Source organism: Triturus cristatus, chromosome 6 (assembly GCF_964204655.1).
Source record: "Triturus cristatus chromosome 6, aTriCri1.1, whole genome shotgun sequence".
In the NCBI taxonomy this organism is placed as follows: domain Eukaryota; kingdom Metazoa; phylum Chordata; class Amphibia; order Caudata; family Salamandridae; genus Triturus; species Triturus cristatus.
This window is the reverse complement of record NC_140589.1, coordinates 1,484,861,795-1,484,874,825: the sequence shown is the minus strand read 5'-3', so window position 1 is coordinate 1,484,874,825 and position 13,031 is coordinate 1,484,861,795. Positions and strand designations below refer to the sequence as shown.

The window sequence follows — 13,031 nt, the reverse complement described above, 5'->3', positions numbered from 1 at the left end:
GCGTCCCCGGATTGCGCTGTCGCCAGACATCGTGTAAGCCCCATTGCGCAGCCCACTCCAGCAACGCCCTCGTGGCTCCCCTGGTAGGGGCGTTCGCGGGGGGCGGGAAGGAGCGATCCAGCGTGGTGTCTAAGGTGCAATTATAATCGCCCCCTATAATCCACGAAGTGTCATGCCAGGGCGCCATAGTCGTTGATAGCCGCGCCAGGAAGCCTGCTTGTTCGATGTTTGGGGAGTAGAGGGATATCAGTGTGATAGGATGACCATCTAGCCTGCCTCGCGCGGCCGTGTATCTGCCCTCGCTGTCTATCGCAGTGTCTGTGGCCTCCCATGGGGTCCCCGGGCGGATCCATATCAGTGTTCCGCGCGCGAATGAGGAGTATTCCGTGGCGTAGAGTTGTCCCCGCCATCTACGGTGTAGTGCCCTCACCTCAGCGCCGTTCAGATGCGTCTCCTGGAGCAGCGCTACGTTAATCCTGTGCCGCTTTAGGTATGAATAAATATGGTAGCGCCTAGCCGGTGTGTGCATCCCCCTAACATTCCAGGTGCATATTTGGGTACCAGCCATTACTGTCCTGTGTGTGGGGGTCTCCCTCCGCCCCCAAGAGCGCATCCCCCCATCTCAAGGGCCCCCCGGGGCCAGCAGCCCGCATCCGCCGCGCAGCTAAAGCTAGTGATGTGCATGCAGTGTCGTGATCTCCAACAGGGTGAGGGGAGAGGGAAGAAAGGGTGCATAGAAAGTCGAAACATGGCAACTAAATAAAGAGAGATGAGAACTTGTAGAATACCAAAAGGTCGGCTGCACAACAGGTCGCCGTCCAAACACTCAAGCGAGCTTACGAACTAGACAGTCTCGGGGGGTGGGTAAAGTATCTTCTGAACAACAACGGAAGCAATGCAGGTTCGGAAGCGCCTCACATGCCTCCCAGGCGTTGTGTTCATGCTGCTGCCGGCCGGCGGGCGTCCGATGGCCACAGTTCAAGGCCGTAGCAGTTGCGCGCCCGGCCATCAGGTCAGCGGGGGGCTGGAATGCCCACGGAGAGGGGGGGGGGAAGGGGGGAGGGCGCGGGCACGTTCCCCCCCACGACCCCCCAGTAGCAACAAGCCGAGCATGTGGCACTAAAAGGCGTCTCTGCGTGGTTATAAATCAGGTGCGTGTAGGCCGTGCGGCCTTAAGTAGAAATTGTACTTACAGTGTCCGGCCCCACGAGCGGGCCCCCCCGCAGCGCCGTCAGCATAGGTGCCTGGGCTCTTCCAGCAGGTTCAGTTCCGTAAGGGGTCATCCCGCAGGGGTTCGGGAGGTTGGCGATGTACGTCAGGTGGCAGCCCAGTTCCGGGGCACTTCAGCCAAAGAGGTCCGCCGTTTGCGGTGTGACCTCCGGGGGTCCTCCAGAGTCCTGTGTGTCCGGGATGCCGTAGATTGCCTCGTCGTCCGTTGAGTGGGCCGTCGGGCTGGCGTCCGGCCGAGCCGACGACGCCGGAGAGTTGCTAATCTCTGCCACCCTGCGCAGGGCGTCCCGCTGCTCCTGATGAACAAGGTCCGCTGGCGGGGAGTGACTCGGTGTCCCGCCGGTTGGCGGCGGCGTGGGCGACCCACGGTGGCGTCGTCGTCTTGGTCCCCTCGATCTTTCCATCGCGCCTGTTCCCGTCGTCCGCCGTGGCGCGGCTGGCATTCCGCCATCAAGCCAGGCCTCCGCGTCTTCGGGACTCGTGAAGAAATGTGTTTTGTCGTGCGCCACCACTCGCAGTTTGGCTGGGAAGAGCAGCGAGTACTGGAGGGCCGCTTCACGCAGCCGTCGTTTGATGGGCAGGAAAGAGTGTCTTTGCCGCTGTACTCGCGCCGTGTAGTCCGGGAAAAACATCACCGTCGCGTTGTCAATGGTAATGTCCCCTAGGTTTCTGGCCCCTCGCAGGATGGCATCGCGGTCCCTGTAGTTGAGGACTCGTAGGAGAAACGGCCGAGGGTTAGAGCCCGGAGGTGGTGGTTTCGCAAGGACACGATGGGCCCTTTCCACCACGAAGTGCGGGGAGAGCGTGTTGTCCGGTAATAGGTCCCGTAGCCACTCCTCGACCTTGCGGACAGGGTTCGCTCCTTCCCATCGCTCCGGGATGCCCACCAGGCGGATGTTGTTCCTTCGTGCCCGGCCTTCCGCATCCTCAGCCCTTCCCTCTAGTAGTTCCACCCGGTGTAGAAGGTCGCTCACCCCGGCTTCGGCCCGTTTCGTCGCCGGCTCGACCTCTGCCATGGCGTCTTCCAGCGCGGTGGTGCGCGTTTGCAGCTTTTTATGGTCGGCTCTGAGGTGCGTCAGGTCAATTGCCACACTGTCTATGCGGGTCTCCAGGGAGGTGCGCGTCTGCTGCAGCGATTCCTCCATCCTCTCCATGGCCGCCAGGACACTGTCTAGTTTCGCCGCCACATGGTCCGTATCCATCGCGGGCCTCGTTGGCTCGTGGCGCCTCCTCTCCGCCGTCGACCCCGGTCCGGAGCGGGTTCGCGCCCCTCTAGGCATGGAGCCAGCGGCGTGCGGAAGACGTCCCCCCCGTCGTCGTGGGGTAGGGGGGTGTTGCTCCGTTGATGCCCTGCTCCAGCGGAATGGGAGCGGTCTACCTCGCCGTGTCTCACCGCCTCGGCCAGCCAGGCCGTGTCGCCTTCGCCGCGTGTGCAGGGGCTCAGCCAGTGGGGGGCTCAGTCGCAGCCGGGTCAGCTCTCAGTGTCCCTCTTCCAGTCCGCAGGGCACCCCTGAGTCCTTCTTCCCGCGTCGGCCCGCACCGTAGCGCGTGGCGCAGGGGTCGCGTTGTGTGTGTGTGCCAAGGAGGCCCAGGTCGGCGCTCCCTCAGCGGTTCCAGGGCTCCGCGGGCGGTGGCAGCGTGTGTTGGCGCGTCGTGTTGCTGAAGCGCCAGGGTCACCAAGAGGAGAACCGCCTCGGTGCGTCCCCTGTCCCGGCAGAGTGTGGCGCGGGGAGGCAGGTCCGTGCGTGTTTCCCCAGATCCGGGGGGCTGCCGCTGCTGCTCCCCTATGGCACCTCCAGTCTTCGTAGGACGCTGCAGCTACCCGTGCTGTGCAGGTAGTCGTCGTTGGGGTTCAGGCGCAGGCCCACCCGTCGCCAGTGGTGCGGTCACGCGGTCTCAGGGGGGTGTCGTTGTCCGTCACTGCCTTTTCCGTGGCGCCACAGGGGGGTCCCCCAGGCGGGTCCAAGCGCGGCCCCCCCGTCGCCAGGCCGCCCTCGCCGCAGTTGTAGGCCGCCGCTCGGCGTCGCGGTAGCTCCTCCTCAGATTGCAGCCTCGGGCCTAAGGGACAGGGCAGCGCCCCGGTCTCGCGTAGCCGCTAGCCGCGGCCGCGCGTCCTGCAGAGCGGTCGCGGCCTCGTCCGCAGGGCCGGCGCGGTGTTCCACCGCCGATTCGCCGCAAACTCGGCCAGGTGGCGGAGAAGGCTCCGTGGAGGGCCCGCCGGCCAAATCCGCAACGTTTAGGATTGTTGCAGCGGAGAAGTGGCCCGGGGCAGGAGGGCTCGATCGGGAGCTCTACCCGGGCACGTCCGCTTCCATCGCGTGCTTAGCCACGCCCCCCAACGCTCCAGCCTTGATAAGGCTATATATTATCCCTGCTTGTAATCGCATGCTGTAGGTGTGCCGTGGTATGGAGCTCTCCTCTCATGGTTGTTGTAGTCTTTAACGGGCCATACCAGGCAATCACATCCCTTGTAGCTTTGGTTTACTTTTCTTTGGAGTCAGAGGTCTCCTTCACCAGTATGGCCCCCTTACCAGTGTGATCTGTTTTGTCTTCCAGTATTCCTGTGGTGCTTGGTCTGCATTGCCATCACATGAGGGTTAGGAGCGGGTATCGGCAGCGCTTACCGGTCTAGTACATAGCAGCTCTGCAGGTCTCTTCACCATGCTCTGCCCTCTCTACCATTGATTATAGCCCTGTCTGCTTCAAGTACAACCCTGCTTCCTTTTGCAGTTGTATTTTGAGGTGGGTTGTCGTGGAGGGGGCGGGGGGAGGGAATCGAGCACCCGACTGTACTGTAGTTATCCCAATCACCTTTGAGGCCTTTCAGTCCCAGTGCATCCAGTGTTTCGCCGAAAAGGGTGCAGAGTGGTCAGGTGACTCAGCATTCACTGGTCAACTTGCACTTTGCTAGGCCACTCCTCCAGTCAGTGCTTTTTAATTTCAGGTTTTCAACCAGTGTTTTGATCACTTTTTACTACTGTTGAGTATTTGGCATCCTTGTTCTGTTACTGTTGATGGGTACTTGTATTCATTTCTGACACCTCCATTAATCTATACACCACTCTGTTCTTTCTTTTTTTTACATTCAAGGGTCCAATAGAAAGCAGTATAATTTAACCTTTGCTACATAATATAATGCATTTCAAATGCTTATGGTTCTTTTGCATTTTCTATCTCAATTACAGGATACGGTTAACATTCTTCTCTAGCTCACTTCACGACAGTATCTACTGAAAAGTTCCACCTTTGTGTTTATATGTTCCTTCTTGTGAAAATAGATTACAAATCCCCCCAATGATTCAGTCATTTCCTAAGAACAAACTTATTCAATATCCAGGTCTCCTCAAATATCTATTCCTATCCTAGAGTAACGTTTGGATCCAACGCCCCCATGTGTCAACACATTTTCCCATTGACACAGAATAGGCAAAACCCTGACATCAGGCTTAAAATTCTCTCAATGGAGCTACTGCTGGGTTGGCTGTTTTTGTATAATTTTTAGAAATGCTTCACCCAGAGCATTGGATAATGTTTCATTTCAGTATGTCCAAGTGATTACTAAACAATTTGCTAAAACCAGCCTTTGACCTGGTCCCTCGTGATCGCTTATGGTCTGTCCTCTATGACCTAGGTCTTCCGCCTTACATCCTCGATCTATTGGTACGCCTCCATGAGGGGAACTTTGCCAGGGTGAGATGGGGCAGTCAGGCCCAGAGAACTGACAAAATCCCAGTCAACAGAGGAGTCCGCCAGGGCTGCGTACTTGCGCCCAATCTTTTTTCCCTTTTCGTTAATGGAGTGGTGAAATTTTTGTTAGAAGTCTCGGCGGACGCCCCTGTTTTGGCGGGGGAAAAAGTTCCCACTCTTTTATTTGCGGACGATACTCTGCTGATTTCTAAAACACCAGCAGGGCTTCAGAAGCTGATAGACAGATTCCACCTGTTCTGCTCAACGAGAGGACTGGTTATCAATACTTCAAAAACCAAGCTCCTCTCTTTCAAATCTCGGAAATCACCTAGTGTACCCATCATGTCTGACGGTGTACCCCTAGAATACGTCAAACTATTTGACTACCTAGGTATTAGGATCTCCGACACTTTGACCTGGAAGCCCCACATGCAAAAAATGCTGCTTAACCACAAACGAGCCACGGGGGTAATAGCCAAAGAACACCGCTCCTTGACGAGCAAGCCAGTTACCCCCGCCCTTATGATTTATCAGGCCAAAGCAGTAGGTTCGGCCACCTACGGTGCCGAACTTTGGGGCTTCGAAAACACAGAAGAGCTCACCCTATCCGAGAACAAATTCCTAAGAGAATTAGTCACAATGCCAAGAGGTACTCCCTTGAAACCCCTCCTTAGCGACTTGGGTAGGCGCTCATTTAAAGATATCGTTAGGCTACGCCCCCTGCTATTTTGGGTTCGCCTTTGGCGCACCCCGGAGCTAGCCAAATTCACTGAGGGCTTGAGAGAAATTATGAACACAGCCGGCTCCCATAAAATAAGTTGGCTTCGTAACATCAAAAAATCTTTCAGCCAACTCGGTCTAACCGATCTCTGGGAGCATGGAGCTTCAATCAGTAAGACGGATCTCAAAAAAGCATACTGGGACTGGATTGATAATCGGGATCTTGGTAGCTCAAGATATGGAAGATTAACCGAAGATTTTTTCAGTTTCAAGCAGACAGTTAATTTTGAGCCGTTTCTCGAGTTTATCCAAAAACCCAGAGACAGATCACTGTATTTTCAATTCAGACTCGAGATCCTTCCCACCCGTGAATTTACCAGTAAATGGAAGCCTCCCTATCAGACCCTTGCCACTTGTCTGACATGCCCCGCTAAAGTAGAAAGCATAGCCCATATTATGTTCGAATGCCCAGCGTACAGTAATCCGAGAAAAAGATGGCTTGCTCCTGCTTGCCGTCTTCTGGGCATTTCAAACTACCGTGTCGCTCTACCTATCCTTCGTACCGACACAAGTTTGGTGCTAGTCTGTGCAGTGGCCAAATTTTTAGCCTGGTCCTGGACCATTAGAAATAAACTTAACAGTTGCACAAGCTGAGCCAATGTATTGTCTTATATATGTCTTTTTAAACTGCTTTTTAATTGTATTATAAAATTATATTTTTATAACGCTTTTTAAAATTCGGCCATTAAGCTATTATTACGATCTCCTGTAAAACTCGTTCCCTAATGAACTTCTATTTTTACAATGATCTTTCTGTATATGCTTTTATGATAACTTTTATCGAAATAAAGCTTTTTGATTGGATAATGTTTCATTTCAGTATGTCCAAGTGATTACTAAACAGTTTGCTAAAACCTACCAAAAGACCTTCTACTCAGTAGCGACTTTGGCGTCCCCCAGTTTGAAATGTTTGTTTTTGGTTTGTGCATCTTCATGGCCTTATTTTCCTTTCTTGTTCTTTGTCTAGCTGCCCTGCTTTAGCGAACTCGCTGTTTACTTATCGTGCTGTCTCTGTGATGTTCCTAATAGTGTAGTAGTATACAGCAACGCCTTATTTGTAAAAACCTTCAATGTAACCATACCAGTTAGTTTGGCTACAATTAGGGGAGCAACACTCAAGTCGAGAATTGTATCGCTGTTATTTCCCGCATAGCTCAGTATTGCATATGAACCTTTTGTCCTATTACGCTTCTGTTACTAGTCACCCTCCATTCATCTCCACAATGATTTCATACTTGCAACTGCAATCAAATTGATTCCACTGGACACTTCTGAAGTCTTGTATAACAAACACATTTTCATAAACTCTTCTTGATATGAATATGGTTTAGTTGGTTATTGTCATTTGTGTGCAATACTTTATTACAATACTCAGACTGAAGAATCATTGTTGCAGGTACAAATGTTTGCCTCGTCTATCATCTGAATTGTAATTTTCTGCCTGCTGGAGTCTGTTTGTCTTTTCTGTAGATTCAATGAATTATTTGAAGCTGGCCAGTATGAAGCTGCATCCATTCTTGTGACAAACTGCCCAAGAGAGATCCTGCGAACTATGGGCACTATGGAAAGATTTAAGGGTATGTATTTTATTTAAGCTTACAAAAGAAAAAGGTTCAGAAAAGTACATGGATGTGACTTGATTTTTCATGTTTGAATGTTGTTTTGGAATTTGAAAATATGCAGAGGTGTTGACATATCAATTTAACAACCTGACGTACCTAAATTTGAGACCTCACTTCACAAAATATGTAATTTTCATGCAGAGATAAGTCAATGCTCAGGGCATTATCTGCTCAGATGTTTGTGGGCCGGGGGCACTGGCCCTCATTTAAAAAAACTCTGGCTTTTCAATTAATGCCTCTGAGCAAGATGATAATGGGAGATGGCTGATTACTTTACTTCAAAGCAGTGAAACCGAGATAGACGCAGTAAATATTTACACCCCCACTATGGTTGACCCACAATTTTGGTCCACTTTATCGGTGATCCTTGCACTGTTGCCCCGAAGGCCTGGATTATTCTAGGTGGGGATTTCAGCCTGCTGATGGACAACATCCTACAGACATTTAGCCTTTAAGCAATGCATTCTCTATGCACAGCCCACTGCCTAGTTGATGTATGGAAACTCCATAACCCTGCAGGCAGCGCCTTCACCTCCTCACCCTTTATACTTTGATACACCGTGAAGTTTTTCTTTAGGGGCAAAGTGATAAGGTGCATGGCTAGAAAAAAATAAGAAATCAAAACCTCTTTGCATAAACTTGCGGCCAATAATAATGCTAAAAAAGCTAAAAAAAACCCACTTTACTGATACACCAAAGACCCGCTAAATATGACCATACTAAAACTGGTTAAGTACGAGTATAACACAATCATTAGTAAACGTGCACACTTAAGGTGTACATGCAGAGAAAGGCAAAAACTATTATACTTGAATAAGACGGGTAAATTACTAGCAGCTTATCTGAAATTCAAATAAAATGTCTTTATAATTTCAAATATTAAACAACACCAAGGAATAGTAAAGGCAAAAACTGAGAGTATTCTTAATGCTTTCCAGAGATCCTACTCTAGATAGTATTCCAATACTATAACCACTCCTAAAGAGACAAGCCTGACATTTCTACAAAGCCTACCAATGAAAACCAGACTTCTCCCTTGAAAATATTAGCCTAAATAAGCCTATTGAGAGGTCTGAAATTGTGAATGCAATGAAGCGCATCCTATCTGGGAAAGCCCCACTTCTGGGCGATCTACTCATTGATGTTTACGAATGTTTGCACCTACGATTATAAATCACATTACCTCCTCCATCAAAGTGTCTGTTTCCAAGGCTGCTATTTTGGTTATACCAAAGGAGGGGAAAGACCATTTTGATCCTAAGAGTTTCAGACCGATCTTCGTGATAATCTATGCCAAAATACTGACCACACGTCTGGCACCTTTGATTACCAAATTAGTCCATGCTACGCAGATGGGCTTTGTTAGGGGCTGACTAGCTTCTGACAACATTTGTTTTTTTGCCATATCATTGAAAAATCATCTACCATTGACATTGAGTATAATAGTAGCTGGATCTGATTCATTGGATACCCTAGCACTCCTTTGGTGTGGCTAAGGACTCTCTTCCAACATAAGAGTCAGGTGGGGGCATGGCCACCAAACATACAGTGTATCTGCTATCTGGCCACATCCTCTCACATATTTTATGTGATTGTTAACAATTTCTCAATCTGTGCTAACAAACAATGCATTGTTGCCTTCTAGACTTGCACGGTAGGACCACAGCTTGGTTTTATGACAAGTTGTTAGTCTTTTTTTGAACTACCGAATGGCTTTCCTTTTCATATTTTGACTTTAACAATTACTTTACTTTTCTTCTCACACAAATCAGCAAGTCATGGTGATCTCGGGTCGGGGTCCGACCTTTCCTTTTACTCAAAGGCAGCTTGAAAATGTACGTGCCGACATGACATGACTTCCTTTACATCACAGTCAACTGCAATGGACAATTAATTATTACCAAGTTGGCCACAGCTAGAAAGATATAAAAGTTTGGGCATGCATTTTACAATAATATTCTGAGAGGCAGTGGCCTTTTGCAGTCTTGAGAGTGAAAGCGAATTCCAAAACAATGAACATTGGCATGACTTAGCCAAGCAATGGAGTAGGATACCATTCCTAGAGACTTCACTCCACGCAGAGTTCTACGACATCCACAGACGTCCTTCTCTGCCTTCCAACAAAGCAGAGAGGGGTGAAGATGTGGGACAGTTGACCACATCTAAGAACTCACACTATGGAAAATGAGGCTGTAAGACTGGAAGACAGTGGAGTATAGTGGGCCCCATTTTAAATGTGCAAGTGGACAATAACCGTATCCTGAAATTCCAAGTTTATGCTGGCCCCTGGGAGCATTGAGGGGTTTGTAGGGAGATGTGAAGGTTGACGTCAGCTGACCTGGAAGAGGAGCATTGGTCTAGTGACGCCAAGATCGAGAGTGGCCCTCCAACATGGACAACAATGTTGGGTCATACCAGGCCTGGATGGTTTCTGAGTTCTGAGGGTGCAGAGCACCCTGTAGTGACAGTAGACGGCTGGCCCAGGTGATTTGGAGAAAGATTAAGTGGCAAATGCGAGATCTGAGGTGAGCTGTCACTGTAGACAGTAAGACTGTAGTATGTGGGGCCCAAAGACTCCCTGCGTGACTAGATGGGTGGAGGAGGAGGCAACAGAAAGTGGTAGAGGCACCCCATGGGAGGCTGCCAGTGATTACAGGGGCTTCAGAGGAACTGTAGGTGCAACAAACATGCTATATGGTACAACTAGAGTGCAGGTGAAGGAATGCTGGCCGGCTAGAGGCAAGATCCTGCAGACAAGACTAAATACTCCCCAAAGCAGAGACAAATTACCATTGAGGGCCATAGTTGTCAGGGGCCCGGTAGTTGTCAGACCCCAGAACCTAGGTGAAAAGATCATCAAAATTTGATGCGAAGCATCACTAAGAGGAATGCATTCCATGGATGAGAGACCTGATGCACCCACACCCAATTAAAGAGAACTGTCAGATAAGCAGGATAAGGAGCAGCCTTATTGAAGAAATCTGGACAGTCCAGTTAAGTGTAAGGGTGACAAATGTGATATGAAGGAGCCTTTGCTGCCCACTGAGAGAATTGAACTGGCCTGAGATGCAGCCCAGATAATGAAGTGTCTCCCAAGTAGTTCTGTGGCAGGGTCTGGGCCCCAGATCTTGGTCCACAGAGAAACATTACCAGAGAAACCTGTTTTTGGGCTGGCAACTATCAGAGTCAGTGGCTTGGAGCATAAGCACCCAAGTAACAAGTTAGACTGAGGGAGAACCATTATAGGTATTAAGTCAGGAGCCCAGTACAATTAGCAGTGGCCCTCCTGAGGAGTACGGTGTCAGGCCAAACGAAAGAGTCCATTTGGTGAAAGAAATGTGGGTCCATTCTGCAATGGAGAAAGAAGAAAACTTCCCAGATCCCCTAATCCCAATCAATCAATCTATCAATCATTCAATCAATCAATCAGGGTTTGTATAGCGCGACTACTCACCCGTGAGGGTCTCAAGGTGCTGCGAGGGGTCAGTCGAAGAGCCTGGTCTTGAGATCCTTCCTGAATTAGGTCAGTGACTGGGATTGCCTGGGGTGGAGAGGCATGGTGATCTAGGTTATGGCGGCGAGGCAGGAGAAGGATCTTCCTCCGGTCCTGGTCTTGCGGATCCCTGGCACGGTGGCCAGGGCCAGTTGGGTGGAGTGAAGGTGTCTGGTAGGTACATGGAATGAGAGCCGGTGGTTAAGATATGCTGATCCTGAATCGTGGAGGGCTTTGTAGGTGTGTGTGAGGACCTTGAAAGTGACTCTTTTGTTGGCTGGGAGCCAGTGGAGTTCTCGCAGGTGTTGTGTGATGTGGCTGACTCAAGACTATTTGTATTACTTTCTGAATGAAATCCACACAAGGAACAACTGATAAGAATTGAGCAAAATATCGAACGGCATAGAAAACAATAAGAACTCAGGGGTGTTCGGTGGAGTTGAAGGAGGCAGCATTCAGGAATTTGTGAAGGACGTGCTCCACTCCATTTGTAGCCTTCCAGTTGCCTTTCTGCTTAAAATACAGCATACATAAAGTCAAATATGACAAGAGTGCATTTCTCTGAAGCCAAAGAGTTGACCATGCAGCACATGAGGGTAAAGAATGCAGTAGTCTTTAGAGGGTATAGACTCCAGCTGTCTGGTAGCAAAGTGCAAAGTGAACTGTCAAGGAAGTGTACGCTTTCAATCACTGGGTATAATTACACACAAGATATATGCCTGGCAGAAACTTACCTTTTCTCTCCAGTTACATTACAGGGGTGAACAACATGACTGCGGACACTATGAGCAGAACTGTTTCAGATTCAACAGAATACTCTCTGGGAATAGATCTTTTCCAGAAATTTCTCTCAGTTTCTGGATTTCTTAAATGGATCTCTTTGTTGACTCATTCATCACTTAGATTACTCTGGTTTTTTTTTCCGGAGTATGGATCTGAAAGCTATGTAATTTGATGTCTTATCAGCACCGTGGCTACATGGTTTTCAATTTGCCTTTCCCCTATTCCCATTACTGCAGTGGGTTCTGCTCTGGTTGAAGTGGGAAGGAGCTCAGGTAATTCTTATGGCTCCAGCTTGCTAGGCCAAGCAAGTGAAAGTTTCCCCAACTGAGCGAACTGGAGATGGGCCAAGACTCAAGAGTGAATTTACTCCTTATCTCCCATCTTATTTTTTGATGGCTTCTTTGCCTCAAACGTATCACTTGAATGTGGTTCAGGGTTTTGTTTCTGTGAGGTTAGGATTATGTCTCTCCGGAAATAGCCTTATCCTAAAATAAGCCTCCTATTTGTGCACCCTGCAGGCATATAATAAATATTGGACTTCTTTGGGTGTTAGTGTCCTCCTAAGGGTTTTATCCCTCTCTCTGGGGATTCTGTTTGCTTAGCAGTTTCTACATTTGGCTGTCAGTTGGCTGCTTTCAGGGCCTTTCCTACTCCTTGGGACAATCTATGTACTTAACTTGAGTTGACCCCTCTACTTTTTGAGGCTCTGAATTATTTCAGCTTTATTTACTTTCCTCTGACACCTCTTTGGATCTACCTCTGGTCTTATGGACTCTCCATTCTGCTCCTTTTGATATACGGGAGTAAATACACTTAAAATTATTTCTGCTAAACCCATTTTCTTTGCTGGACATTACAGAGGTTGGGGGAAGCTGAAGGTGTCTTCTTTTTTTTAACAACTTTAGCATTTTGTAGAAAAACATGACACACTTTTCAGCATCATTACAGGTATCGGAAAATACATTAGTAAGGGAGGGCTCAGGAAGTGCAGCTTCTCAAAATTATACAAAGGGAAGAGACAGGGTAAGATCATCATTATTCGGATGAGGACAGCAACCTCTTTGCCCCCATGCTCTCCAAGCCATACTAGACACACTTATGAATAAAGACACCATAATACAGATAAATCCAAATGGAGTTGGGATCACAAAGAGTCGCTCTCTGGGTGTGAGGGGGACTGCATCCAGATGTTGGAGGCCCTCAGTATTGTAGACATAGTAAGGTGTATGCTCCCTATTCTGTTTTGATGACATATGTGCATGGTGAAAGGATTTTTTTTTTTTTCTTTTTTTAAACAAGTAGGGACAAGGAGCCAAGTTTATGAGGTCCTGCTCATAGGCACCAGGGAAAGTACTATATAAGGAATGAGCAGTTCCTGGGAATAACGGACTAGGAGAGGGGGAAGAACAGGTCTTTCTTCAAAATGCCCTCACACA

At 49.0% G+C, this 13,031-nt stretch overlaps 1 protein-coding gene across 1 annotated transcript in view; it reads left to right on the top strand.

Moving 5' to 3' along the window:
* The window catches only part of CLHC1 (clathrin heavy chain linker domain containing 1), a 189,091-nt gene that overhangs the window by 86,122 nt on the left and 89,938 nt on the right, over window positions 1-13,031 (top strand). Inside the window, exon 8 of the mRNA XM_085612605.1 lies at window positions 7,168-7,274. Within this exon, the coding sequence (XP_085468731.1) occupies window positions 7,168-7,274 (107 nt within the window). The remainder of the gene's footprint in view (window positions 1-7,167; window positions 7,275-13,031) is intronic.